At 35.1% G+C, this 19,912-nt stretch overlaps 1 protein-coding gene across 12 annotated transcripts in view; it reads right to left on the reverse strand.

The window, feature by feature from the left end:
* The window catches only part of NAA16 (N-alpha-acetyltransferase 16, NatA auxiliary subunit), a 64,996-nt gene that overhangs the window by 40,355 nt on the left and 4,729 nt on the right, over window positions 1-19,912 (reverse strand). For 3 of the 12 annotated variants that reach the window (XR_003422163.2, XM_027064928.2, XM_015075227.3), the window contains exons 2-8: window positions 19,299-19,383; window positions 17,370-17,474; window positions 15,380-15,537; window positions 13,187-13,321; window positions 10,445-10,598; window positions 6,190-6,309; window positions 3,577-3,672 (exon numbers count right to left, since the gene is read on the reverse strand). Coding sequence is in view for 11 of the 12 variants with exons in the window: in XM_027064928.2 (XP_026920729.1) it covers window positions 3,577-3,672; window positions 6,190-6,309; window positions 10,445-10,598; window positions 13,187-13,321; window positions 15,380-15,537; window positions 17,370-17,474; window positions 19,299-19,383 (853 nt within the window). In the remaining variant the exon portion in view is untranslated. The other 9 variants (XM_027064927.2, XM_015075226.3, XM_027064936.2 and 6 more) reach the window with 8 other exon arrangements.

Raw genomic sequence — 19,912 nt, forward strand, 5'->3', positions numbered from 1 at the left:
TGTAGTATAGATTCAATAAAAATTGCTGTCTCAAAAACCAGTGCTAAAATAACACAATCAGCAAGATCAGACTGTGTGTGATTCACTGGGAATTTATTCTAAATCATGGAGAATGTTCTCAATATAAAAAAGAAATAATTATATGACCTGATGAAGGTGTTAGCTAGCATACTATGGTACCACTATAGTAATAATACAATGTATAAATATATCAAATCAAGAGTTATACACCTTAAACTTCTATAATGTTATATGTAATTATATCTCAATAGTAAATAATCCAATGAAAAAGAATGGAGTAAAATTTGATCAGAACTTTGTGTTTAATACTCTGGATTATCTCCTTCCCTCTCTCCCCTGCCTTGGCCAGTGAAGACTAATAGAACATGATGAAGTAAACCAGTTCTTTTGAAAAGTAGTTATATCCCTGCATTATTTTCATAGCGCTTAATATTTTCGACGGTTGGAGAATCTACCTAGGAGTTCTGTGTTTACTACTTGACAGTTTTAAGCCTTTTTAACTAAAAACTGAAAACTCTTTTTTAAAACTTTCACCTTGCATTCTCAAGTTCCATGTTTCTTGAATAAAAATCTTATTGTTTTTGACAATATCAAGATGCTTTTCTTATTACACATAAAAATATTTCTAGACAGGCAAAACAACATGAAGTATTTAGCATCTACAGAGGTACAATTAGGTATCTGTGTGATTTTACATATGCTCACTGGAGCTTTGTAAGTCCATGGATGTTAGAACCTCACAGTGATGTTGACCTTGAAGTCCGTGCCATCAGACCCTTCAACTGAGCCCTATCTTGTATAAAGATGCCTTTAGCCTTTCAAAGACAGAGTGCCCAGAGAGTCCAAGATAATTCCACTTAAAGCTAAACTGCACTTTATAATCAACAGTTGGTTCCAAGCTATCTTTCAGTAAAAATATATTTCCTGTCATGTACTAAGAGTTTTTAGCAAACTTTATTAACTATGAGAAAAACTCAAGGCAGTGTAAATTTGAAGTTCCATGTTCCATTAAGGAATAACAGAACTAAGATATTTTGTTAATAATCTTAAAGTTAGGGGTGCCTGGGGTGGTTCGGTCGGTTATGTGTTCAACTCTTGATTTTGGCTTAGGTCATGATCTCAAGGTTCGTGAGTTCAAGCCCCGCTATGGGGACTCTGTGCTGACAGTGCAGAGCCTGCTTAGGATTCTCTCTCTTTCCCTCTCAAAATAAATAAATAAACATTAAAATAATAACCATAAAGTTAAATGAGTTTTCCTTCTTTCTTAAGAGGCACATAGAGGGGCGCCTGGGTGGCTCAGTCGGTTGGGTGACCGACTTCGGCTCAGGTCATGATCTCGTGGTCCGTGAGTTCGGGCCCCGCATCAGGCTCTGTGCTGACAGCTCAGAGCCTGGAGCCTGTTTCCGATTCTGTGTCTCCCTCTCTCTCTGACCTTCCCCCATTCACGCTCTGTCTCTGTCTCTAAAATGAATAAACGTTAAAAAAAAATTAAAAAAAAAAAAAAAAAAAAGAGGCACATAGATGCATCTGAAAACTCCAAACTAAGAGAATATCCCCACCCACAACATGACACAAGACATACATTATATATGGAGACCAATTTTAAAAAAAAGAAGCCAGACACAAAGGCCACATGTGGTAGGATTCCATTTGTATGAAACGTCCAGAACAGACAACTCCACAGGTACAGGAAGTAGATTGGCGGCCACCTGGTGCTGGAAGTGCAGGGGGAGTGCGGCCTGACGCAGGGAGTGCAGGGAGTGAGGTTTCTTTTGGGAGGGACAAAAACTTTCTGAAACCAGACCGTGACAACAGTTGCACAATTCCATGAATACACTAAAACATGGAGTTGCATACTTTAAAAAGTGAATTATATGGCACGTGAATTCTATTTCAAATGCTGTTATTTAAAAAAAGACATATAAAAATGTGAAGCCAAACATCCTCAATGAAACACACATGGGAATGCTCCTCCTTGCATAGGACATCCTATCTCAGAAATTCACAATGCAGGTATGAACGTTCTAACAGGTCCCACAGAAACCTGACTGCTGTGTTCAATTCAAAGTTTCCCCAACTCACTCGACTGACGAACATCTCAGCACACCAGTACCCTCCTGAGTACTGATACTAGCCACGTGAGCATAATGTTCCCTGAAAAACATCAGGGAAATCTGCTTTTGGTATTCATAAAGCCAAAACAAAAATGAGAGCATCAGAAGAATACCATTTATCATCTGTGGAACTAAGATATACTAGTGGAAAATGAACTGTTTACAATAAACTCGTACCGACTATCTGATACATTTCTAACAGGTACTTCATACATTTTTAAAGTCAGTAACTAAAAACTTTTTAATTTCCATAAATCTTTAGATAAAGAAAATTATAACCCAATTATCTGCACTATAAGTGAAAATTCATTAGAAAATATACCCCCTCCTCACCCCATGCCTAGAATAGATTTTTTTTAAGTTCTATTAGCTTTCTAGGGTCTGACTTAATATCAAAAGACATGCCAGAAGTCCCAACAAATAATTCATAATCTACAGCACTCCCAGCTAAAAACAGAGACAACTGACAACTTTAAGAAGAAGGCACAAGTCTTCAGATGTTAACTATCTGAAGAACTAATATACTTTTACTTCCTCTAGACCCCAAAGTGAAGGAGTTCAACCACTTGCACAACTTGGATCACGGTCGTGCATATACTGCTGTTCGATAAAAGCAAGTCACAGAATACAAACCATAGTGCGCCAATTTACATTATGTACAAAAGCAGGGAGGGACGGGGTGGGGGGGCTGTTTTTCTAGGGCTAAAAAATACATGGAGCTCTGTAAAAACAAGCGCATGATAAAGGTGAATTTCAGGGAAGCAGACAACTCTGAAGACAGAGTGCCTTCACAGGGAATAGTAACATTCTTAAACACTGTGGTGGACACAAAGGGCTCCCCACTCTTTCTCTGAATTTGTGCTCTAAAAAGAAGACCCAGGGGCACCTGGGTGGTTCAGTTGGTTAAGCATCTGACTTCGGCTCAGATCATGATTTCTCGGTTTGTGAGTCTGAGCCCCGCGTTGGGCTCTGTGTGGACAGCTCAGAGCCTGGAGCCTGCTGCAGATTCTGTGTCTCCCTCTCTCTCTGACCCTCCCCCACTATCCTTTCCCTCTCTCTCTCTCTCTGTCAAAAATAAATAAAAACCATTAAAAAAAAAAAAAGACCTAAAACTTCAAAACTTCTACCACTTAAATCATAGTACCTCACATAGGATTTGTCGTTTCTAGGGAATTTAATTGATCTTCTAAATCTAGTGTTTAATTTTTAAAGTCACATGAGAAAAACAATCTCTAAAAAGGTAATTTCAAATACTTGAGACAAACATATAGCCATATGCTCAACATTCTTATTAACACATGCATAATAAATTCATAACTGATCACTCCCACCCCCAAGATTGGTGACGATATAAACTCTGTACAAGAAACAAGTTTTTTAAATGTGAATGATGTTGAATAACAAATAATTATTAGTGTTACAAAAGATATCCTAATATTACCTGGGGCAAGATTCAAAGGTAATCTTCTAGGTGAAATTGCTCTGGGGTGCTGCTTACTAATTTCTTCATAAATTTGGAGCCTCTCTTCTAAAGTGCCTATTATCAGTAAATATGTGTGAGATTCAAAGCATCAGAACTTTTTATCTACGAAAAAATGCTAATAAACTTTTTTAAAATGTTATAAATAAAGATTGCATTGTCAATATTAAAGCTGTGCCCAATTTTTATAAGAATGACATGAAAACTCTGTGGTGGTGAAACACATAATCAGCAAAACACCATTTTAAACCCAACCTCCAGATAAATCCAAAACTTCTTTCATCACAACAGATTCTAAAACCAACTCAAATCATACCCATGCAAGACACAGAGACTCAAGATACACAACACTTCCATTCATTAGCGCACAACCCATGAAAAAGAAAGTCCTCCTTCAAGACTTATCTTACACAAACTCTCTAGCCCGATGAAGCCTACACACCTCCCCACAAAAGGCTGTAACACCCATTGATTAGGTTTTAAAAAGCAACTGTTTCAGCATCATGAATGTGAATGTCTTATAGTTTAAAAAGTGAACTAAATTTCTAAGGTAGCTTTAACACTTAAAATCTTCAATGAAACTCCATTATAAAGAATCCGATTCATACAGATTGTTTAAAGTGGCAAATTATTTCTCCCAAATATAGTGATATAAAATATACTTCTAACAGAAAGTTGGGTCTTCCCTCCCAAGACCAAATTAATTTTATAGTACTGAATAGAAAACGTATATATACATATATATATACGTATATATATATATATATATATACGTATATATATATATATACACACACACATATACATATACATATATACATATACACACAAACTACAGGTGACTCTGCAATAACAATTTGCAAGGTAGGATCTGGGTCCAGTTCATTATTCTAAAATAATATCTACTATAATTTGCAAAGAGAGATTATATGCACTGTTTCATATAAGCAATAAGACAATTTACAACAGAATTTTAAGAGAAAGCAAACAAATTTGATTTTAAACTGTAAGGTTTTTAATTGATTTCAACTCAGAAAATGGAAATATTTTGTAAGAAGAACCCTTGGTGCTAGCAATCAAGGTATCTCCATCCTAAATGTAGTGTTCACTATCGAGACTATAAATGTAACACTTAAAAAGGTAATGTTTGATTTTGTTTAAACTCTTTCCTTCCCCCAGTAGTATGTTTTGGAGCTCCAATGTGGTAGGATTCAAAACCTGGGATACATGAAAGATAATTTTTACATTCTGTTAACAATCTGGAGACTTCATGAAATATCAAGGACCCTTATACTAAAATTTACATGAAGGCTATTTACTGCTTTTAAAAGGCAGGTCTCATATTTAAGCCTAATCCTAAGAATATAAGAAAAAAAATTCCCCACTATCCCAAATATAACAAGTCTTATAAATGTAGTTAAGACAAAACCAAACCATTCCAATGTCCTATTTGAAGTCACAAGTTGGAGCTCCAGAACTTACCATGGGGGAGAAAAGGTCCTATGGAACCTAAAAAGATAAAGTAATATAATTAGTTTGTAATCAAAATATTTTATAGTAAGCATGGTTCTTGACATGGAACAGGTTATATTCAACTTACTAAACATTTAAATATCTGTATTAACTACATGTCAGTAACTGATAGTTTAAAGAAAAACATCACAGTTATCTTGCATTTCCAACCTTCAAATAGAAAACTTTTATCCTGATTTTTTAAAAACACAAATTATTGATGTAATCAATAATTTTTGTTTTCATCATTTTCTTAAAGACAATTTAAAGGAAACAATTAACGACCTGTGATATTAAATTTTAAACACTAACAGAAAACCTGGTAATTTATATTGATGAGAACACAACAAAAAATTTTTCTCATGGCTTACACTTCTATAAATGAGTATGAGTAGCTACCTATTTTTACCATATCTTTAAATTTAAAAGTTCTGCTGTTTCAACACCCTTGAGCCATATTTTCAAAATTATTTCAGCCATGTATTTATCCATGAGTAAATATACTAGGAATATTAACTGCTCTGAGCAACATTTAATTATGAAAATACTAGGGAAAATTGCAATTCTAGATTTCTAAAAAGGATAGTTTACCTAATTTGAAAAGAAGATATGTGACATTTTGCTCTATGCAAAGTAGCCCAGCCTGAAATTAAGAGGATAATTTTCATGCTGATGCTATACAATACATATCCTCAGCAAAACTGCTTTGGCCTAATTCTTATGTTTAAAGGCTGAGGGTAACAAACCTCTAATTCTTTAAAAAATACTAAATAACTACGTTTCCCAGAAATGGAACGGCTCACTTTCCTCCCCAGCTCTCTAGTTAGCCTAAATTGGTAACATTTTAATGGGTCAAGGAACTTAAAATTATCTGTGAGCATTTATTACTAAAGTATAAATAAATATCTGAACTCATCTTCACTGCCATGTTTAACCTGTAATTCTCCTAAATGGAAAAATAAATGCTAATGCTAAAAATATCTGTCCTCAAATATTATCACAACTTTGCATTCACTTCAAGCACTAGTGAAGATAAGGTAGAGGAGAAAAATAATTACATACTAAGTTGCAGAGCTTTTTCCAAGCCTTCATAATAACACCAATTTTCTGCATTCCGATCAATCAAGTTTTTGAACACTTCACTGGCTTCTTTTAATCTTCCCAATTTCAACAGCATTTCCCCTAAAATTAAGTTTAAATTCACATTCATTTTACTCAAACATTAAATGACTTTCTGATCTCATAGATTTCACTAAGCAGTATTAACATACTAGATATTTATGAAAAAACTGTATGTGCTTCCCTTTGGGACATGTTGCAGTTTATACCATTAAACACAGATTAATTCACAGCTTGCCTTCAGAAGTGAACCTTCATTTACACATTCTATTATATACTAACATTCTAATATTATAATAAATATTAATATAATTATTAATTATATATAATTAATATTCACTTCAGAAGTGAACCTTCATTTACACATTCTATTATATACTAACATTCTAATATTATAATTATAATATAAGTAGCATAATAAATATTAATATAATTATTAATTATATATATTATATATAAAATTATAATTATAATATTATAAGCTAACATTTTGGCTCCCTCCCACACTCCAAATATACATATAGTATATTAAGTTCTTGGTAAAAATATTTGTATTATACACGTTTTTATATACCCTTAACAACAATTAAAGACTCCCAACACAGATTGGTAACTAATTCAAATGAAATATCCCTACATTCCTACTGCTAGACTTGAATGTACTTTTCCTGATCAATTCCTATATTAAAAATTTTCCATTCAATTCTCTTAGATTCCTTTCTACATCACTAAAACTGCCAAAGTTTAACTCAGTGAAACAAAAACACTAAGTACCACTTCACAGCTAGAAACCACATAAACCAGATTCACACGTGGATCACCCCTAAGGTCCAAATCCTTTTACCAAGCCACACAAATTGGAAGTAGGTTTGGAAAATGAGTATCTAAACTTCTCAGGTAGAATACAAAGTGCATGTAATCCAAGGTAAAAGAGAGATTCTCAAAAAAGAGTATACCTCAACTTCCTATTGCTATTTCCCCTTCCCCAATCTATTTCAAAGGAAGAAACCTTTGAAATGTCTTCAGACATATTATTTCAGCTTTCATCATCTGGGAGGGGACAATATATTAAAGTGGTTATTACATGCTATTATTTTACTATTTTTATGTATTACTCAAGCTCTAGAAGAAGACTAACTCGATATAATTTCCAGCTTTACCATTTTCTAACTCTGTGACCCTGAGCATGTTACAAGCTTGCAATGTCCACTTACCTATAAAATATCGACTACCTCTGTCTGCTTTTGTGATATATTAATTTAAACTGGTTAGTTAGCACAATGCTTGGCACAAAACGAATGCACACAAGTGTTTGCTACTTAAAAGTATAAACATGCCACATTCCTCCACAATTAATTTCTGGCTAGTCCAGTTTTTACCTGGCTTACCCTAGGTAAATAGACAACACCACAGATTTCAATTCCAAAAACCTTTGTTTTCTGCTACCATCACAGGCAAAGATTATTACTAGAGGACTACACAGAACAAAAAATACATCTGCATATTCATAAAGTAAGTGAAGATTTCTAACATTTTTTGTTTATTAAAGGATCTTAATATGCTAAGGACTACAAAAGACATCAATGTGTAAATGTCAAAGGTCTCTCTGGGCCCTGCAAAGTTCACCGAAAAAATAATACTCTAACTTGTCTCTATAAGCAGTATAAAGTACTGGCTTTATATTCAAGATGATGGCCCCCAAATTCCCCTCACTAGCAACATATGGATGAATGTGGCAACACTGCAACTTGCACACTGTTTGAACTAGAACTGATCTCACTATATCTTATCTACTTTTTAATCACTGCATTCTGGACTGCTGTTACAAGAGAGAGAGAAAGCAACCCGAGTTAAGAGTTAATCAAGAAATAGCAATAATACATCAGAATATAAAAATAATTGCCATTTTCTTTGCTCCCATCAATTATAAGTGATAGAAGAAAGAAACCAGAACATTAAATAATTTATCGCCATTTTACCACTGTTTGAAAAATACTGTTGTTCAATAGCCAAATAATGAAAAGAGCCCAAATGCCCATCGACTGATGAATGGATAAAGATGTGGTATATATTATTACTCAGCCATAAAAAAAGAAATCTTGCCATTTGCAACGACATGGATGGAGCTAGAGATCATTATGCTAAGCAAAATAAATCAGAGAAAGGCAAATACCATATGATTTCACTCTTATGTGGAATTTAAGAAACAAAACAGATGAATACAGTGGGGGAAAAATAGGCAAACCATAAAGCAGACTCTTAACTATAGATATCAAACCGAGGACTGACGGAGGGAGGTAGGCATGTGGAATGGGCTAGATGAGTGATGGGTACTAAGGAGGGCACGTGTTGTGATGAGCATTGGGTGTTGTGTGTAAGTGATGAATCACTAAATTCCACACGTGAAACTAATTATTACACTGTATGTTAACTATATGTATAACTGGAATTTTTTAAATAAAAACTTGGAAAAATATAAATAAATAAATAAATAAATAAATAAATAAATAAATAAATAGAAAAATAGTGTTGTCATTAGTATTATTCACAAAAATTAAATCAGTAAGTTGCTATACATTAACTAGAAGAGTTGAAAATAGCAGTTAAAAGTAAGGACTCATGAAAAGAAATGAAGGAATCTTAAATTACTATGTGAAAAAGGCTAATCTAAAAAAGCTACATACTACATGATTCCAACTATATAACATTCTGGAAAAGGCGCACCTATGGAGATAGTAAAAGGATCAGTGGTGGTCAGGAGCTGGGGGCAAGGACAAACAAATAGGCAGAGCACAGAGGGTTTGTGTAGCAATGAAACTACTCTACGTGACACTACGGTGGTGGATATATGTCAAAACCTAGACAGTATATAATACCGAGAGTGAACTTTAATGTAAACTGTAGACTTTGGGTGATAGTTACATTCAGTGTAGGTTCACTAATTGCACCAAATATACCATTCTGCTGGGGGATGTTGATAATGGTAGGGGAGGCTGTGCATGTGTGAGGACAGAGAGTATATGTGAAATCTCTGTACCTTCCACTCAATTTTGCAGTGAACGTAAAATTGCTCTATAAAAATGAAGACTTTAAATTTAAAACAAACAACAATAAAAAAAAAAAGTAGGGGCACCCGGCTGGCTCAGTTGGTAGAGCATACGACTCTTGATCTTGGGGTCCTGAGTTCAAGCCCCATGTTGGGTATAGAGTTTACTTTAAAAAATAAATAAATAAAATAAGTTAAATAAATAAATAATAATAATAAATAAAAATAAAATATGCAATAAAATAAAAATGAATAAATCATAATCATGATCATAATAATAATAATAAAATAAAATAAAATAAGGGCTCTGAAGCCCAGGAAGATGTATTTACAAATTAACTCTACCACCTAAAAGGCTGGGTGACTTTGGGCAAGTCTTTAACCTCCCTAAACTTTAGTCTCCTCAACTATAAAATGGGGATAATCTACCCATGTTAGAAGTGCTAAAAAATTAAATGAAATAAAGAAGTTTAAGCAATTACCATACTCTGAGACACAGGAAAAGTAAATAAATCTTAGCTATTATTTTTATGAAGTTTAGAAGTCCCACAACTATATGAAACTTTAGTTTTAAGCTAATTATTGCTTTGGTTGTTCATTTTATTATGTACTGCTCAGAGAATGTTAACTGATGAGCAAACTTTGTTTTAAACAAATGTACTTGACCCTTTGTTGATGAACATTTTAAACAAACTATTTATTATCAGGATCCTGCCTTCATAATTAGCCCATATTGAAAATAAATCAATCTTACTTTCATAATGACCCCAGTGTCATCATTTCATGGATATATATTTGGGGGTGAGAAGTATGAAGGGAGTATAAGACACTGCCTACGAAAATGGAATCTGGAGCCAAAATCCCTAGACTCAAATCTAGGTGTTTTGCCCAGTCTGATTCCTCAGCCCCTCCTCTCTAAAATGAAATATAAGAACCATATCATGGTATTGTTCTGAGGATTAATTTAATAGACATTAGATTAATAATAAAAATGTTAATTTATAAATTAATTTAATAGACATTAGATTAATAATAAAAATGTTTTTTATTACATACAAAGTCTTATTTAAGTACTAGGGCAGAGTAAAGTATGTAGCTTTTATTCTTTTCTTTAATTGAGGCCACTGATAAAGAAAAAGCAGGTCAACTTACCTTTAATTTCTTCCACCAAAAGTTTATCACATATCTGTTTCTCATATGTTTCTATGTGTTCCAAAGATTCCTGAAATAGGTCTGCCTCTCTCATCACTTGATTCTGGTATAGTATCAGTTCACTATATTCATAGTCTATTTTGTTGGGAGGAACCTGAAAAAAATTAACAAAAATTATTTATATAATTATATAAAACAGTTATACACCTTTAATCGCTTCCTCGGAAGAGTCACTCACATAGATTAAAAAAAGCAACTGAGAAGCAATTACAAATAGAAGAGTGATTAATAGTGAAGAAAATTAATATTCTTTTTAAGTTTATTTTATTTATTTTTGAGAGAGAGACAAGAGAAAGCAGGAGGGGCAGACATAAAGAAAGAGAGAGAGAATGAGAGAGAATCCCAAGCAGGATCTGCGCTGTCAGCACAGAGCTTGATGTGGGGCTCAAACTCACGAGCCATGAGATCATGACCTGAGCTGAAATCAAGGTTGGACGCTTAACCGACTGAGCCACCCAGGTGCCCCAATACATTTTTTAAAACAAACAAAAAGGTGGCACTTCTGCCTATGGCAAAGTCAAGATTCAGGTCAGCAAATCCTATACCCACAAAATATGAAAATGGTTAAAATCCTAAAGAATTTAACAAAAACTACTAGAATAAAAACGTTTAGTAGGGTGACAGAATACATGATCAAAATACAAAAATCAATTATACTTCCATATACTAGAAACCAACAACTCAATTTCATTTATGATAAAACATCTAAAAGAACAAAATATTTAGGAATAAATTTAGGAAACAAGACCAATACACTGAAGATAACATGCTGAGAGAAATTAAGAATCTATTATAAATGGAGACACTCTAAACCCTGTGCGTGGGTCAGGATACTCAATACTGTTTTGATGGCAATTTTCTCCAAATTGGTCTACAAATTCAATGCAATCCATATAAAACTCTCAGCAAGCTTTTCTGCAGAAATTGACATGCTAATCCTAAAACTCAAATGGAAATAAAAGAAACCCTGTATAGCCAAAAGAATCTTGAACAAAGTGGGAGGACATGCATTTCAAATTTCAAATATACTATAAAGCAACAGTAATCAAGATAGTGTGATATTGGCATAAGGAAAAAGTGGAATTGATAAACTATGGCTTATTTATATAATGAAATACCAAATAGCAGTTAAAAACAGATAAACTTGGGGCACCTGGGTGGCTCAGGTGGTTAAGCATCCAACTCTTGGTTTTGGCTCAGGTCATGATCTCATGGCTTGTGAGTTTGAGCCCCCACGTTGGGTTCTCCACTGTCAGCACAGAGCCTGCTTTGGATCCTGTCTCCCTCTCTGCCACCCCCCACCCTCCCTCCCTCTCTCTCTCTCAAAAGTAAATAAACATTTTTTTTAAAAAAATGGATAAACTAGCCCTACATGTATCAACACAGATATGTCTCAAGATGCAAAAACACTGCATATTGTTCTGTCAACTTTTAAATACACAAAGTAACAGTTTGTAATTTTTATGGGCTTATATATAACCTAAACGTGACTAGGAATGATCTATAACAATTTCAGAATAGCGGCTATCTCTAGGGATGTGGGAGAACTTTGTAACTACTTCTCTAGTATTTCTTTCTTTATAAATTTTTAAGGTTTTTTTAGAGAGAGTGAGAAAGAGTATGCACATGCAAGCAGGGGAGGGAGGCAGAGGGAGAGAATCTTTTTTTCTTAAAGTTCATTTATTTTGAGAGAGACAGAGATATCCCAAGTGGGGGAGGATCAGAGAGCAAGGGAAGAGAGAGAGAATCTCAAGCAGGCTCTGCCCTGCCACAACACAGAGCCTGATGTGGGCCTCAAACTCACAAAACTGTGAGATCATGACCTGGGCAGAAACCAAGAGTCGGACACTTAGCTGACTGAGTCACCAAGGCACCCCAAGAGAGAAAGAATCTTAAGCAGGCCCCACACTCAGTGCAGAGCCCAATGCGGAGCTCAGTCCCATGACCCTAGGATCATGACCTGAGACGAAATCAAGAGCTGAGCACTCAACCATCTGAGCCACCCAGGCGCCCCAAATATTTCTTTAAAAAATAATAAAATCTGGAGAAAGTGTGGCAAAATGTTAGCATCTATTTATCTAATAATGCATAGTATATATTTTTTGCATTTTTCTACTTTGCATGTGTATTAAAATGTATTAACATATTTACATAAAACATAAAGCTATATGTATGAGGAATAATTCTGTAATCACAAAACTATTTTCATTTTTATGTATTCTTTTCTTTAGTCATTTGAATATCATCAAAATAATAGAGTACAAAATTTTTCATAATATTTATTCTCTATCAAGAATTCAGTGTTTTAGGAGCACCTGGGTGGCTCAGTCAGTTAAATGTCCAACTTTGGCTTGGGTCATGATCTCACAGCCTGTGAGTTTAAGCCACGCATTGGGCTCTGTGCTGAGCTCAGAGCCTGGAACCTGCTTCAGATTCTGTGTCTCCCTCTCTCTCTGCCCTTTGCCTGCTCACACTCTGTCTCTCTCTCTCTCTCAAAAATAAATAAGCATAAAAAAAAAAAAAAGAATTCTGTATTTTAATTTTTTCCAATTATTTCAAAAATTTTTTAAGTTTTTCCATGGGTCCCAAAGACTTTAATGCATAATTGAGAATCGGGGCAATATAGAAGTCAACTATTTTAGTTTGTGTGGGTAGGAGAAAATGTAAGAATGAAGTTCTTACTTGCTGAGTTTGTCTAAACTCTTCCAATAGTTTTAGTGCCATATCATAATCTTTCAGCAAATGGTATGCAATAGCATATCCAATCCAGGAAGCACGCTGCGTTGGGCGCAACTGAAGAAGCTGATACCTTGTCTCCTAAAAAAAAAATAATTAAAAATTGTCTTTTTCTCTTTTCACTTTAACTGTCTCTAAAATATTTGTATTTCAACACAGAGCTGTAAGAAAACAATTTAATGCCTTTAATTCCTTTCTAATGAATTCAAGGAATAAACATCAGTTCCTGAATAAAATAGAAATAGTTTTTATGTTCTTATCTAAATTACTTAAGTTCTAGAATACTCTGTTAATGCTCACTGTAAAGCTTTTACTAAAAAACTATTCTTGGGGCCCATGCTTTTGGGTTGCCTTATAAAATTACTTTTATATAATGCATATTTCTTTTGGTAACTAAACATCTTTGAAGAGAGACTAAGATACCTTTTTATTAAACTAAATTCTGCTGTTTATAAAATCACTGTGTGAAATTATAATGTATTCACATTGTTACAAGATGCTCCAGAAGCAGGGTGGACAAAGCCTGAGCAAACACTCAAACATCAGCCTGGAATTTCCTAACAGAACACTGCTGCCACTTGAAGACAGTGTAATAATAATGTAAGACATTAGGGAGAAAATCCCAGAAATTCCACCAGGGCTACCCCGAAGAATCCAGATATCTTCACTAGCACAAAATACAACCTTCCTACACAGCCCCCACCCCTTCACAGCTCGTATTGACTCTGAGTTTTAGGTGCGTACAACTGCGTGGGGAAACAGGGTCTCACGAAGAACACTAGCTGCAATGAAGTTCTGAAAATGTAGTGTTTTTAGCTTCTATTGTTGGAATAGGTGCCAAGTGAGTCCATCCACACTATATGTCACAAGGAGAACATGATCAGTCCTTTCAAGAAAAAGATCTTTGAGCAAACGACTTAGACAGTATCACTCCTCTCCCCTTGTGTGCCTGGTTCATTTTAGGCACATGAAATTAAGCTGTGTTACTCCCATCTCTCCTTTTCACCACTGTTTCTGTCACTTCCTTTCTTCATTAAAGTCTGGGTCAGTTTTCTTCTCTCTGCCAAATCCTGCCACTATCCTGCTGCAAATGCAACACTGTGGATCACCCATCCAAAACAAGCTATTGTCTTAGAATCAAGATTTCCTCATCTTTAATGATCTCCTTTACCCCACTTCAGGGACCCATGAGACTTTACTGCAACCACACCCTAGACCTTACTACCACCCAGAAATCATAAATTCAGATATCTCACTCTCTGGCCAACACTCTTATTCAGTGACATTCCTACCCTTGTTCTGGGAAACCACCAGTACTTCTGGTTCCTTAGGTCCTTCACTTCTAACCACTGCTCTTGTATCTTCACTACCCCTTTTAGCAAGCACGGTTTGCCAATAATTTCCTTGCCTCATTCCTATGGATAACTGATTTTAACTCCCACCGCACCTAGGCTAAACGAAAAAATCATGATCTGGAAGAATGATACCTTTATTAAGCTCAGCAGAATGCTCGAAACCTGCAAAAATCTAGGCACAGGGTATAAGGATTTGTATGGTAGAAGACAAAAGTAAAAAGTAAATGAAAGAACTTAATTTATTTAAAGAGAACTGTTAAGAGTTGGTGGTCTCCTTCATATAAGGGAGAGAATTCCATTGTGGACATACTGAAGTCAGGGTACTCAATGGAGTAAGCACACGGAGATACCCAGCAGATTGGAAGGTGCCAGTATGAAGAGGTCTGGACCAGAGAAAGACTGCTTTATAGCAATCCTGCCACATCATTTTAGATTTACTAACCCATAACAGAGAAAGCTAATTAATCCCTACATTTAGCTTTCAATTATAAAAGCTTTGTTTACCAAAGCTGTAAATAGGAGGTAGTCCTTGCACATAGGAGGTAGTCTAGTTTTTAAAAAGCATTAAATGAATAAACAGTTACACTCTTTTTATGATTAACTATGTAGTTCCACAACTATTAACTGGGGAAGAATGTCTCAGGTGACTATCCCCTTCTGCTATAGATGATAATGAACAATCAAATCTATATAGTCTTGGCCTATGCTCATCTCATTCTGAACCCAAATGTTTTCAAATTATGTCTGTTTTAAGAACATGTACACTTAAGACTAAAGTACTTACTCGATAACCTTCAAGGTCTCTCATTTGAATCTGCAACAGAGAGAGATCTCTCAAAATTTGTAGATTATCTTTATCTAATTTGAGGGCATTTCGATAGCACTTAATAGCTTCATCATACTTCTTATCAGAACGTTGCAAGAGTCCATAAACATGCCAACCTACTAAGTTAAGGAAATAGAGACATTCACAGATACTAAAATATGCTATGCTACATATCTAATATAAAGCTTACCTTAACGAAGTGGTAAATTGTCTTGGATTTTACTTCAGAATAATCTGGGGTCAGAGGGAGGGGGACAGTGAGCAGGTGGTAAGAGATCAAACCAGATTAGTCCTGACTGACAACTGTTAAATTATTAAAGTTGGGTGATAGGGGTTCATTAGTCTATGCTCTCCACTTACACGTGTTTGGAATTCTCCATTGTATTTATGTAACCTTAGAAAATTCTTGGTAAAAATTCCTCACGTTTCCTACCTCTTACCCCCTTAGTTCCTCACCCCAGCACCTCAATACTTACTGATGCTTCATTACTATACACACAAAAGCTGCCAACTATCTTTTAAATCTAGTTTATAGTCAATCAATTCTCAAACAACACGTAACCATCAGTTAATTCAATAGTGACACTAACAACCACAAAATTTTATTTACTATAAATTAAAGTCTGAGCATATCTTAGAGCCAAAAAAACCTATCATACTTACATGCCCTTTCTCTTCATTCTGGGGTAGGCACTGAGATAAAGAAATAAGTATTTAGTATTTTGAGAGAACCCTAAGCTAAATACATGAAAACACTACTTAGACTACTGATGTTCAATACTGGCCAATACCTAGATGAATAAAATATTAAGATCCAAGGGCAACATGTGAAAAGATTGTGAATAAGCACACAGATTAGCCAAACAAAAATGAAAGTCAGTTTCGATGACCCATCCTTAAAAAGTACTTTTGGGGGCGCCTGGGTGGCTCAGTCAGTTAAGCGTCGGACCTCGGCTCAGGTCACGATCTCTCGGTCCGTGAGTTTGAGCCCTGCGTCGGGCTCTGGGCTGATGGCTCAGAGCCTGGAGCCTGCTTCCCATTCTGTGTCTCCCTCTCTCTCTCTCTGCCCACCCCCATTCATGCTCTCTGTCTCAAAAAAAAATAAACATTAAAAAAAATAAAAATTAAGGGGCGCCTGGGTGGCTCAGTCGGTTGAGCAGCCGACTTCACCTCAGGTCATGACCTCACGGTCCGTGAGTTCGAGCCCCGCGTCGGGCTCTGTGCTGACAGCTCAGAGCCTGGAGCCTGTTTCAGATTCTGTGTCTCCCTCTCTCTGACCCTCCCCCGTTCATGCTCTGTCTCTCTCTGTCCCAAAAATAAATAAACGTTAAAAAAAAATTTTTTTTTAATAAAAAATAAAAATAAAAATAAAATCTTTAAAAAAAAAAGTACTTTTGTCTGTTCACATACTGAGATATCAGCCAATGAAAAATACAGTAAGTATCCAGTGAAGTTACCAGCTTTGTCCCTGTGCACCAGAAACCAAACTGAAGAACCAATATCATACTCAATACTAATAAATAAAGTCTGTTTTAAAACAGGGTGTTTCTGAATTTTTCTTCCGAAATGTCTAAAACAAAGTTTAAAGAACACTAATTTTACTATACAAGTCAGTTGGAATGACAGGTTTATGGATATGTAAGACAAAAATGGGTTTCAAGTCACGTATCAGTTCCTTTTCTCTCACACTAAGCACAACTGAAGTGAATACATACTGTACAGGGATTCTCTTTCAACCAGCTGTAATAAACAAGGGATGGGGACTAGAAGAAACTAATATTACAAAATGTTGATGATCATTGAAGCTGAGTAACGGTACACAGAATTCATTGAATTCTTTCTTGTATGCAAAACTTTCCATAGTAAAGGTCTGTTTTTTCTGAATTAGAAAACCCTACTAAATGGAAAGTAAATGAAATAATAAAGTTCAATTATTGCAAAAGGATACAGACATGGCTCTTGACATCATTACGAAGTCCTTTACGAACAAATTCATACGCTTCTTCTTTTTTTCCTAAGCAGTTCAATGTTAATCCCTTCATAGCCAAAGTCTCTGAAAAATATTTTTAACCTCTATTTACGCACAAAGAATTCATATTCTCTTAGCACTATTTTATTTTGTTTAGCTCTTAGTACTATTTTAATATGATATCTGCCAATGCTTACATTATTTGTCTTTTTAATCACATAGTTAGAAACTTCTCTCCAGAGAGCCAAAACATAAGAGACTCTTAAAAACTGAGAACAAACTGAGGGTTGATGGGGGGTGGGTGATGGGCACTGAGGAGGGCACCTTTTGGGATGAGCACTGGGTGTTGTATGGAAACCAATCTGACAATAAATTTCATATATTGAATAAATAAATAAATAAATAAATAAATAAATAAATAAAAAGAAACTTCTCTCCAATACAAAAAGTAAAACTACATTTAAGTATTTACTGAAGCTTAGCCTGAATCCTTTTCTGAAATCCCTTAGGCTACGACTGAGGACTAGGGACTGAAATCCCTTAGGCTAGGACTCCTACAATGCTTTCTGCCTTTTAGAAGACTGTACAAAGGGGGTTGAGATTATTCTGCTGAGAAAAGGTAACACAGTAGGCACCGAGTCCTGTTGAGTTAACTCTACTACAGTGGCTCCACAGCTTTCATCCAAGAGCACTTCTATCCACCATCTGATTTACACCCCACAAAAACAATCTTCCTTAGCAAAGAGATGTATGCAATGTAAAAATAAGCCTATTCAGTATTGGAACACACTTTATTTTTGGCCACAAGTTTATTCCAACTAATTCTAGTTGGAATATCAGTTTGCATTTCAAGAGTATAAGACTGGTGAAGGAGTAGCAACCCAAGAATATATTTAAGGCAGCTAATGAAAGACGGCTTATAATGAAATGATTCTCTGAATAAATCCACAAGCAGGGAATTAGACAAGAACAATGGTTTTCAAATGATATCTGTGGACTCTGGTTTTCAGAACACAGTGATTCAGCAGTCAGACCCCTACAAACATCTTCATTTATCTGTCATTTTATACACATTTATCTGTTTTTTTCCACCTGCTGCACTTTGGATAAGGGTTCCATGGAGAAAAAAACTTGAAAACAAGCTTTACATTTTTAAAATTCTATGAAATGAAGACTTCTTTCCATTTCCTTCAAAGAATGTTTTCAATGTTATTCGAAAGCTGAGCAGAGTTAGCCTATTTTCTCAAGAAGATGGTCTCAAGAGTTACCCTCGTCTAATATTCAGAGATTCCAATTAGCTGTGCTCTGCTGTAGGACCATAACTTGCATGTCTAACCTGATCCATCCTTTAAATAAACACTGGTCACCAGTGAAAAAGGATGAGACAAGCAAATACAGACCTATTAACACCCTGCTAACAACTCAAGATAAACAATTTAATGGTAAATCAATAGTATCTAATTTAAGTATTTATATAGAAAGGTCAGCATATATATACAAAAGACATCTACCAAAGAATAAAATACATCTGACTATTTTTATACTACTTCTGTATTGCAGATATGATCCTCATTTCAGACAAGAAATCAAAGTATAAATTTAAGTCCTATTCAAAGTAATAGATGAAATGACATCTATAAAAGTACTGTTATATACTCCAATTATTCCCCAACAGATCAACCAGTCACTTATCTGAAAGCAAAGACTGTGCATACACCTAAGCATAATAAAAGGAAAGTGACCTAGAATAAGACTGATAAGACACATAACCAAAAATGTTTATATACTCTAATAGAGAGCTACAAGGCATGGAATCTGGAAGTATTCTTCTTTCACTGTTAGGAATCCTATCTGTCTGATTTTGGAATTACAGTTCCCCAAAGCAGTCTCTCATAGATGAGGCAATACCTCCATGTTCAGCAAATTTTGGATTTGAAAGAATCATCTTGCAAAACTTGAGGCCATTTTTGTACTGCTTCTGTTCGTAACATTTCTGTAAAGAAATATGAACAAGAATTAATTAATAAAATGAAGAGAGAGCAACTTTTCTTTGCATTATATAAATTCTAAATTTAAGATCCAAAAGTAGGTTTAAAATATATACAATGGGAAGGTTTTATACCAATTTAAATCACTTATAGCAGAAGTATATTTTCGTAAACTACTCCTTACCAAGTTGTGCTAGTATGAGTATTTTCACTTTTATAGAAGAAAAGGAAAAAAAATACTTAATAAATAGGGAATTTAGGGGCATCTGGGTGGCTCAGTTGGCTAAGCGTCTGACTCTTGATTTCGGCTCACATCATGATCTCGCAGTTCATGGGTTCGAGCCCCGTGTAGGGCTCTCTGCTGTCAGTGCAGTCTGTTTCAGATCTTCTGTCTCCTCTCTCTCTCCCCCTCCGTCACTTGCTCTCTCTCTCTCTCTCTCTCTCTCAAAAATAAACATTAAAAAAATACAAATAAAAATAGGGAATTTAACTGCCAACCAACACTGCTACATTTCGTAAAAATTCAAATCCAAA

Source organism: Acinonyx jubatus, chromosome A1 (genome assembly GCF_027475565.1).
Source record: "Acinonyx jubatus isolate Ajub_Pintada_27869175 chromosome A1, VMU_Ajub_asm_v1.0, whole genome shotgun sequence".
Classification (NCBI taxonomy): domain Eukaryota; kingdom Metazoa; phylum Chordata; class Mammalia; order Carnivora; family Felidae; genus Acinonyx; species Acinonyx jubatus.